Here is an 11090-nt window from a genome sequence, read left to right as displayed (position 1 = left end):
TGTGAAGTTTAAATATTTAGAGCGCAGAAAATAACTCGTAACCTATTTACAAAAAAAAAAAGGAAATAGAAAAGTGTTACTTAATATTCCAAAAGGATTTAGAATGTGATAAATATTTGACTTTATTTATGAACAAATTCCATTCTTGAACTCTTTCCAACTTCACAAATTTATATTTAGTACCCCGAAAAGCTAGATCGAAAAACTTTGTGAAACATGTTACGTTACATAAAAATTATGAAATTACCAAAAAGCTGTGGAACTTATACTTAGTCTTTAGTAAATCATTTAGTTAGAGAGGACCACTATATTAATTTAAGCACTTTAAACCATCTTTTCGATTTATCTCATGGATAATAGAGTACGCACTTATTGCAGAAGTTATTGTACAAGTTATTGCAGAAGTGAATGTTTAAAACATCCCACTATTCTTTTGTTTCCACCACCCAAGTTCCTATTTATTAAAATAACCTATCCACCAGTATTATATATTTAATACCGAAAGTCTTGCCTTATAAGCGGTTGTAATCTAAATTTAACTCCCTTGAGCTGAATAAGATAGTGTAAATATTACCGAATATCTACTGCTGGCAAAGATTCATAAAGGATTTGAGCTATTTGCAGCACTAGGTTATAAATAACCCATGACGTATTTTGAAATAATGTTTAGCTACCTCCCGCACTTTTACGATACTTACTTAGAAGTCATTTCTGTTCTGTAGAAAATCCAATCTATAAATAGAACTGTGTTGCTATTTTTATTTTGGTAATAAGGATAATCTGTTTTACGTTATGTAAGTATGGCAATAGAAAAATTATTTTTTTGTATTTGATATAATCCAATTTGGTTAATAATTTAAATTATATGGAAAAAATGTGTCCTACTGGAAGGTAGCTGAATTTAAAAAGTTAAACTGTAATTAATTATATATTGTATAAATAATGCCGAAAAAATGTACTAAAAAATTACAATAGGTATGTATATATAACATAATAATAACATCAGTGTTCTCTTTGGATCGTAAAATCTTAAAAATAGAAATAAATAGGCAGGTTTATTACTAGATAGGTTTTATTGACCTGCCCAGTGATAAAATTATTACAATAAGTAAATATAATAACAAATAATAAACATAATAATCAAAAGGTGTTAATTGATATGATGTTCAAATAAAAGTCTGTCTGGCAGTACAACCACGGTCGCATTAATAATAAAACTGTAGATGTAATACAGTACAACAACATGTCGAATAGCTTATTAGAAATACAATTAAATTGCTTAGAAGCACTTGCGGTGGACGATTCCAGGGCCGGATTCGTCGTATTCTTGCTTGGAGATCCACATCTGTTGGAAAGTTGAGAGGGAAGCCAAGATGGATCCACCAATCCATACGGAGTATTTCCTTTCTGGGGGAGCAATGATCTTGATCTTGATGGTGGATGGAGCAAGGGCAGTGATTTCCTTTTGCATACGGTCAGCAATACCAGGGTACATGGTGGTACCTCCGGAGAGTACAGTGTTGGCGTACAAGTCCTTACGGATATCAACGTCGCACTTCATGATGGAGTTGTAGACAGTTTCATGGATACCGCAAGATTCCATACCCAAGAAGGAAGGCTGGAAGAGAGCTTCAGGGCAACGGAATCTTTCGTTACCAATGGTGATGACTTGTCCATCAGGAAGTTCGTAGCTCTTTTCGAGGGAGGTTGAGGCGGCGGCGGTGGCCATTTCTTGTTCGAAGTCGAGGGCAACATAGCAAAGTTTTTCCTTGATGTCACGGACAATTTCCCTTTCAGCTGTGGTGGTGAATGAGTAACCTCTTTCAGTAAGGATCTTCATGAGGTAGTCGGTCAAGTCACGGCCAGCCAAGTCCAAACGGAGGATGGCATGGGGGAGGGCATAACCTTCATAAATTGGTACAGTGTGGGTGACACCATCTCCAGAGTCCAATACAATACCAGTGGTACGACCGGAAGCGTATAAGGAAAGTACAGCTTGGATGGCAACATACATAGCGGGTGTGTTGAAGGTTTCAAACATGATTTGAGTCATCTTTTCACGGTTAGCTTTGGGGTTGAGGGGAGCTTCAGTGAGGAGAACTGGGTGTTCTTCTGGGGCGACACGGAGTTCGTTGTAGAAGGTGTGATGCCAGATCTTTTCCATATCATCCCAGTTGGTGATGATACCGTGTTCAATGGGGTATTTCAAAGTAAGGATACCTCTTTTGCTTTGGGCTTCATCTCCTACGTATGAGTCTTTTTGTCCCATACCAACCATTACTCCCTGATGCCTGGGGCGACCGACGATGGATGGGAAGACGGCACGGGGTGCGTCATCACCGGCGAAACCGGCTTTGCACATTCCGGAACCATTGTCAACGACAAGAGCCGCAACATCGTCGTCACACATGTTGTCTGATGTGGTTGATCACTGCTCACTAGACAGAAAAACACAGCTAATAAGCTAGGATGCGACTGAATATTGGAAACCAAGAAACTAGCTTTTATAGGGTCTGGCACCAGTGGCGCCGTCATGAGTTCTATTTTATTTCCTATACTTGCTACCATATCTTGCCATTACAGATAATGTATTTTAAAATAATACTATTTCATTTCATTCATAGTCAATTAGTAGATAACATTGAAAATTAATAACTTAGTCTTATTTTTAGCATAACTTTCTTTTCTATATAATTTTTAAATAAAACGGGTAACTTTAATCTCTATATCAAACTTCGATACAGATTATTTTAATTTTAAAGTATATTTAAATTAGAAAATAAATCTATTCCGAATTTTATGTTGAGTAAATAATTTTTAATATCGTATTAAAGGTACTTATCATCGTTAAACAAATACATAGACAAGAGACGAATATCTATAAAAATAAAATACTCTACTTTTTATTCTTTATTTTCGTTTTAAAATAAACAAGGGTGCTAATCATTGAATGTAATAAACAAATTTGTATTTACTTTTTTTTACTAAGTTATTAAAATTTACACTTTTATAGGCTATGGATAGGTACTTATTTCAGCAATTGCAAGTAACAAATCAATTCTTTTTAGTACTAACAAAATTATATTAAAACTAATAACAAGGATCAGCTCAAAATTTAATGACCTATGAGTTGAAGATATATTACGATGCATCATTATGCAGTAAACCCTAAAAACGCAGCATTTGATATAGAAATAAAAGAAACTTAAGTTACGGAATTATTAAATAATAGGTATTTGTTATAAATTTCATTCAGTAAGGCCAACACTCAGAATATATACGATTTTTCATGAAAGTAGGATTTATTTGATATTAACAATATGGAAAATATCACGTAGACGTCCATATGAATTAAAGATGATGTCAAGTACTTTTCATATTTTGTTCAACTTTGTTATAATATTTTGTTTGTTAACAAGATAGGTTTCGAAAAACAGTACAAAAGCAAACAATTAAAAGATAATTCGTATTAATTTATTTATTTTAATTGAATTAATTCAGTGCTCCGGCGAACCCCTTGGTATGCGCCCGTGTCTAATGGTGGTTACTCAAAATATCACGTACCATCCATGTATGGTTTGGCTTGAGCAGCGACGCAGCCGCACGGCGTCGCCCAAATAAGACATCCGTACTGTTAGTGGGAGGCGCGTCGTTGCGGCGGATTTCACAAACGTGGCAAGGTGTATGAGCCTCCAAAATAGTACCTCTAACCAAAAATGCATGCCTAAAACCTCATTTCGACGCTCTCCATCGACGGCTTTTCTATGTAGCATGTGTGTTCGTTTACTCATCACTGGTAGGCTTAAAGTTGGGTAGTTTAGCTATTTTTTCGATAGTTGTAAGAGCTTTGTAAGTACACTTAACTATCAGCCATTTTTTTCTTTGAATTGCATTTAATGTAAATATTTCTATCAATCAGTATTAACAAAAGAAGAATATCGTTAACTTATTGTTTCCTATACTGATCTAGTTATCTTTCACTATCTATTTATTTTTTAGATATACTTATATCGAAATTGATAACTATATTTAAAAAAAATCATTTATATATAAATAAACCCTAAGTAAGCACCTACTAATGAAATTAAATATTAAAAAAAATAAATGCACATTTGGCGAAATGAACGACTTTTTTTTAATTGTAATACGTAAAGACGAAATAATTATAAATATATCTAATATTAAATTATGTCACAATTAAATTATCAAAAATTGTCTTTTAAATTATATGTTTTTATTATAAGCTGTAAACACTTTATATGTTATATTTAGTTAATTCAAATTAATTCTAAAAATTTTAATACATTGACAGCAAAATCATAGTAGTAACATTAAAATGAGAAATATTAATAGATGGTTAAATTTTATGATAATTTTTGTCCAAAGTAATCAGTCATTGTTATTAGAAATAAGAATTTTAATTAATTTCTTTATTGTTTAGTGATTCCAACACGAAAGGTATGTTTTTTCCTACAATTTGTGTGCCGGATTATATTTTTTATTTTGTGTTGTCTATTCGCATATTTGATATCAAAATGTAGATGAAAATTTATAAACATTTTTAGAAATTATTTTTGAGGAGCCGAAATTGTTATACTGCTTTTTTGTGTTAAACAAATCTTGTTAATTTTTTTTGAGTATATTTTGAAATATTTCCAAATTATTCATATAAATCACATATCTACATGTGCTTTGATATCTCGTATCTTTTTACAGATTATAAAGTATTTTTAACTGAAGCTGAAAATTAAAAAAGTTAAGGTGGGATGATAACAATTAACACTACTGAGAGTTTAGGAAAGTTTTAAAAATTAATTAATTAATTCTAATTTCTTGTAAATAAATATTTGCAGATTAACAATCCTTGTAAACGCTTTTATAAACATTTTCTACCACTTGAAAAATAACTATAAATAAGTACAAAACTCAAATATCTGTTTTGTGTGACTAATTCTTTAACACTGGCTTTATTAATAATCTGTTTTGCTTATATTTTACAATATTTTGTGAATATAAGGTAATATGAAAATATGTTAAATAAATAAAAAGGCTAGGTTCAAAAATAGATCATGATTTCAGATGTGCGGAGTATTAGAAGCTTCAAAATAATACATGGCTATCTATTTGATTTATTTGTGTGTCTGTTAATATACAGAGTGAGTCATAACTAGGTGAAAGCAATTGGCCGAATATGCCTTTATGCAGCCAATTTCCTTCCCTTTGTTGTTTAGCAACTAGAAATATTTATCACATAGTAAATTTTGTGCAGGATGTTCTTAAAAAGCAGGACAAACAAAACTCGTGATTTTTTTATACCATTCTATTCAAATATAAAATGATATATAGGGTATCCCGAAATTCATGTAACAAAATTTGATCATAGATTCTTAAGACAAATTTAGGGGACCCGTATCTTTTCTTTTTGCCAAATCTGCCCCTAAGAAGTCTTTTTTATATCTCAAAACCATGTTGTACGAGAACCACTAAATTTAGTACACAGGGGTTTTATGACATGTGGAATCTGATGGTGCTACCCTTTTTGGCGAGAAACTCCCCTTAATACACTTTTTCGTGGGAGCCCTTGTTTTTGGAAAAAAAAATTTGGTGGCAAATTTGATTTAGTTAGCTAGAAAGCCATTGAATTTAGAAACTTTTTTGTCTATTGATATTTGTTTCGTAAAACGCAATGTTTTTGAGGAAAATGGCAAATCACGATATGCATTCGATCACATTTTGACATTTTTCTCGGGAACTTTGCGTTTTACGAAAAATGTATAAAGAGACAAAAAGTTTCTAAATTCTAGTGGACTGATAATTTTTAAGAAATTTAAATATGCGACTAAATTTTTTTTTGGCTCCAAAGACAAGGGGGCCCACGAAAAATTGTCTGAAGGGGGCTGCCCGCCAAAAAACGGGGCACCATCAGATTCCACATGTCATAAAACCCCTGAGTACCAAATTTAACCATTCTCGTACAACAGGGTTCTGAGATATTAAAAAAAGATTATTCTTAGGGGGCGGACTTCAGGGGGCTGTAACTCCGAAAGAGGGGGTCACTTGGCAAATATAAAATATGCGGGTCCCCTAAATTTGTCTTAAGAATCTGCGACCAAATTTTGTTGCATGAATTTCGGGACACCCTGTATATAGTACAGAAGTTTTGTTTGTTATTCTTTTTAAGAACACTTTTTACAACATTTTATTTCCATATTATAATTCTTATTGAAAAGCTACAATTTTCCACTTTCTTATTTGGAACTTTTTCTAAAATAAGAAAGTTAAATGATATTTATATTAGATACTTGCATATCAATAATCCTGTAAAAGATACGTATAACAATAAAAATGTAAGTATGATTAGTATTATTTAGGATAGTGTAAATTACGAATAAGTATGCACATTTTTAAGATTACAATGAATACCTAAGGCTTCGAAAATGTAGCAACTACTAATTAGATTGTCTCTTCACTAAATGAAACTTTATCGCTCTTTATTTAATGGAAAATTAATCCCAATTTCAAATAATCATAACTAACCATATTTTTGTCAAGATTCTTTGAGTGCTTCTTACAATTATAACAATTTTGCTAATTAATCTAATAGCTTTACCCTAACTTTAATTATAATAGAGACTTTTTTTTTCATAATTCACGTCAAAAAATAATCTTTTAATCCTTTTTGACTGTGGTGAGCTTAAATGAATCACGTTAAGACATCCTGACTATTTCAAATAACTACTAAAATTTCAATGAATAACTTTAAGAATGTGAATGAAAATTCCACACAATATAGTAACAAAAAGTGAAAATGATAAGTTTTTCCTAATTTTAAAGTGATTCAAAAACCTTTAATAATATTGTTATTATTTATATCCTATTAAATGCTATTAAATATACACAATTAAAAAATAGGTTATTTAATATTTCACTGCGTAAAAGTAACAAACCTTTTTCTTTTTTTCAGTTTTAAAATTATTGAAATGTTTTTTAAAGAAACTAGGTTACTAAGCGATTAAAAAATGTCTTCCTTTTGAGGTATTACATTAAAATAGGTATTGTTTAAAACTTTTAGCTTTAATTGTTCGCATTCACCAGTTTATTCATTTGTTTACTTCAAGATTGTAGAATTTTCAGTATACAATAAGTAGTTCAACAGTTTAAAACCCTAGGTTAACATTTTGTAGTATTGAATTTAAATCAATTTTTGTTGAAAAGCCTTTACTTTAGGAAAATGTTTAGAATTAATTTAGATTAGATTAATACCTTCAAAATATTGTAAAAATGTCAATATTATGTAGGTATGTATAATCTTTAACATTTGAGAAATCATATTAGCATTTTTTTTTCGTATAAACTGAATACAATACTCAGCACCTTCTTAAATTTCATAAAAAATGCGAAATTTACAAATTTTGAATAAATTTAATAAATAAATAATATAGTACTTATTATTTATTACAGACAATGTAAGCCATGGAATAAGCATCTAAAGGAGATAGCAAAAAGAATTCTAATGATGTTACTAAGCAGTGAGAAAGTCAGCCCAATAAAAGTATAATAACATGGAATCAATAATAATGGTATGAGATAGTCATAACCAAGTATTTTTTATGATTTGGAAGTTAAAAATGAAAAAATAGGATGTTGTCAAAGCTGTTGATGAAGTGCGAAACGTCCATGAAAAAGCGGTTGTTCTATTTTTGTTTCCAAAAAAGTCTGAAATCTGAAATTAATTTGTAATATTATTAGAATTAATTTTGTTATACATTTCTGATACTTATGTCATAATAATTTACCTGTAGTAATAAATCCATTATATTATTTTATTACTAAATTTATTTGCAAAAATTAAAAAAATTAAAATGCTGATTACAGGGGTAACTTAAGGTTTTATGTTAAAAATCGATACCTAATATAATATTACTCTCTCTTGTATTTTGTCCCCTCAAAAAAGAAAAATCGGGGGTAGGTTTTGATTAGCAAAAACAAAATAAAATGTTTTGATCAAAAGACAATATTTGATGTTCTACCGTAAAAAAATCTGGTTGAAAATGGAATAATAAATACAACTTCCGTGTATTCATATTTGTGTTGCTTCTGTTGTTTATGACATGATCTTAAGGAAAACCAACTCGGAATGTAAAAGAAGTTATTATAACAGAACTATAAATTGCTTTTTCATTTAAATATATGGTTTGCTTTCCCAATATAAGTATCTAAAAAACATGTCCCTACAATATTATACAATTTAATTTTAAAGTTACATTAATGTCTTCACTATAGTTTTAAAAATATACGTACCGAATTTCTTTCAAAGTATCTATAAATAGGTAGCAGATATTAACAGTACAATATGAAACTGCAAATAGCGTTATATCATACGTCTAAAGCAGAATACTGTGGGTTAAGGGATATATTTAGAACAACTCCCTCTAAGACTGGGACCCATGTATATTTTTGTGTTCTCCATATCAGGACATGAAATATCTACTTGTGATATTCCGTGACAAATAATCACTCACAAAACGAAAATGAATATTTACAGATCAAAGCTATGGACAAAACAACACTTTCTTTTTATTTTGCGGGAAAATTATGCAATAAATAAATAACTGCAAATTGACTGGTATGTACATTCATATTTTTGTAGATCCTGCCAACCTCTTTTAACGTAATAAGGTGGGTATTGATTCCATTTTCAAATTATTGTAGCTGACTCATTTTCCTGGCACTCCAACAGTGTTTTGGAGGCGTTGGTACTACTATGAGAATTTACTAATGTTTTTTTCTTCAAGGGTTTATTATTCATGACACTTTTACTTACATGCTCATGATCTGAATCAGTTGGATAAAAATAAATTTCGTATTTTTCAGCTACTTCATCATATAACAGTATATCACTGCCGCTTTAATATACTATACAGGGTGTTACAAATTAGTAGGTCAAGCAGTTAACCACATATTCTTTGGACTAAATTAATGCGCCTTTTTTTATGCTACTTTTCATTACGGAGCCCCATTTTCAAAATACAGGGTGTTAAATTTAAAATGTAAAAAATGATTTTTATTAATACCCCCAGTGATTGTAGAGATATTTATTAGAAATTTAACATATATTTTGATATTAAGTCGGCACACTTTTTGTGTAATTTTGGTTTAAAATATTAAAACGCGAACAGAGTGGAGGAGGTCTGCAGTACCCATGGACCCCTATTTTTTTTGAGCACGCGTATGCTTTCCAAATATTTTTTTTTAGATAAAGCGGCGTTTTATTCAATTTTTTTCACTCTTGTAAGATTAGGGCTCGGTTTGCGAGATATTGTAACTTTTTTGGATCCGCGACATCAATTTAGTCGACTTCTTTTATACCTATGGTACTAATACTAACTGAATAACGAATTGTGCGATGTAACGAGCACTTTAGTCTGCAACGACATACTTTGATTTGGCGCTTACTGTACGAAATATTGAAATTTTTTTGATATGTTAGATTTAGCTCCAATTGAATATCGTTGATCATGATGATGATCGTTTCCATTTTATTCAGTAAATTGAAATAAATAACGACTCAAATTTTTCATATAGCCCCAAAAAATAAAGTCTAACATCGACTAAATCGATGTCGCGAAATATGCCTCTTGCTAAACATAAATTATAAATATATAATAGTGGTATTTTCAGATAATCAGAACAGCCCTTTATGATATATGGTGGTATACCATCAGATCCAGCAGCCTTTTTTCCCTTAAGTTTTTTCACCGACTTAATGTAATCAGACTCAGTAATGGATAAGATATTAAATATAGGAATGTTATTGTAACTGGTTAAGTAACTGGTATTGTAGTCTGCAGGAACTGATGCATATACTGAATAAAAGTATTTAGCAAAACAATCTGGAATGTTATTATCTCAGATAGGTACATTATTGTCGTAAAACTGTGCATTTTCAGATACTGATTTTCTCTTTTCTTTAATATAATTAAAAAATTGCTTAGTGTTCCTAGTTATCTCATTCTCAACCTCTCTTAAGTAATTCTGATGTTCTTTACTGATAAGTTGTTTTAATTGTTTTCTACAACTAATAAATTTATTCTTATATGTGTCAGAAATAGATTTTAATTTCCTATACTCCTCTTTTCCTTTAAGCTGCACTTGTATATCTTTAGTAAAGTAACAAGGATATTTATTCCTATAAGATTGTTTAATATTAAATTTCTTTACAGTTCTATCAAATACATCATTAATTATATAATAAAATTTAGCCACAGCCAGATCTACATCCAATTGGCAAGTTACTACAAACCAATCACAATTCTGCATTATATAGCTCATTTTCAAAAAGTCTGCCTTTTTAAAGTTATATAAAACTTTACCATTTGTTTCCGAATACGTAGGTCCCCGCTGATCACTAGAACCAATGTCAATTTCAAGCACGGGATGATGAGAATCTCGTAAACGAGGCCTCAAATCAAAATCTTTCAAGAGTGAAAAAAAAATAGAATAGGACGCCGCTTTATCTAAAAAAAAATATTCGGAAAGCCTAGGCAAAATATGTGGTAAATTTCAAATAAATATCTCTACAATCACCGGAGTTATCAATAAAAATCATTTTTTAAATTTTAATTTTGACACCCTGTATTTTGAAAATGGGGCTGCGAAATGAAAAGTGACATAAAAAAGTCCCATTATTTTAGTCTAAAGAATACCCGTTAACCACAGGTTGACCTACTAATAAGTAACACTCTGTATATCTAATGCGTAATGAAACTTAGGTACACTTTAAAATTTTACTTAATATCCCATTGAACATAAAAACATTGCATTAACAAAATTGTTACATGATATTATTACACTGTAAATACGTTGCTTTAATGTTTATGTAACATATTTGTTACCTCTTATCTACCATATGAGCATAACAATGTAACTACAAAGTAATATTAGATTATTACATTAAATATACAGTTAAATATACAATTACATTAAATATACAGCAATATTCTCACATTTAAAAATATATATTATTATGATTTATCAGTTTTTATTGAAAATGAATGCTGCATAATAAAAATATGGATCACTTATGTTTT

At 30.3% G+C, this 11090-nt stretch overlaps 1 protein-coding gene and 1 long non-coding RNA gene across 2 annotated transcripts; one reads left to right on the top strand and one right to left on the bottom strand.

Annotated features, from left to right (window-relative positions):
- Positions 1-1008: 1008 nt before the first annotated feature.
- LOC108915778 (actin, muscle) lies at positions 1009-2488 on the bottom strand. The gene has a single exon (XM_018721905.1). The coding sequence runs from the start codon at positions 2408-2410 to the stop codon at positions 1280-1282; it is 1131 nt and encodes a 376-aa protein (XP_018577421.1). The 5' UTR covers positions 2411-2488; the 3' UTR covers positions 1009-1279.
- A 1171-nt stretch (positions 2489-3659) lies between these two features.
- Positions 3660-7826, top strand: LOC108915777. The gene is made up of 2 exons (XR_001964738.2): positions 3660-3849; positions 7462-7826. It is a non-coding gene; the product is annotated as an uncharacterized LOC108915777 (long non-coding RNA).
- Positions 7827-11090: the final 3264 nt, after the last annotated feature.

This window comes from Anoplophora glabripennis, unplaced genomic scaffold (genome assembly GCF_000390285.2).
Source record: "Anoplophora glabripennis isolate ALB-LARVAE unplaced genomic scaffold, Agla_2.0 scaffold1427, whole genome shotgun sequence".
Classification (NCBI taxonomy): domain Eukaryota; kingdom Metazoa; phylum Arthropoda; class Insecta; order Coleoptera; family Cerambycidae; genus Anoplophora; species Anoplophora glabripennis.
This window is presented reverse-complemented; position numbering and strand designations above follow the sequence as displayed.

Coding starts and splice junctions, on each gene's coding strand:
- LOC108915778 (XM_018721905.1), bottom strand. CDS start 2,410: ATGTGTGACGACGATGTTGCGGCTCTTGTCGTTGACAATGGTTCCGGA.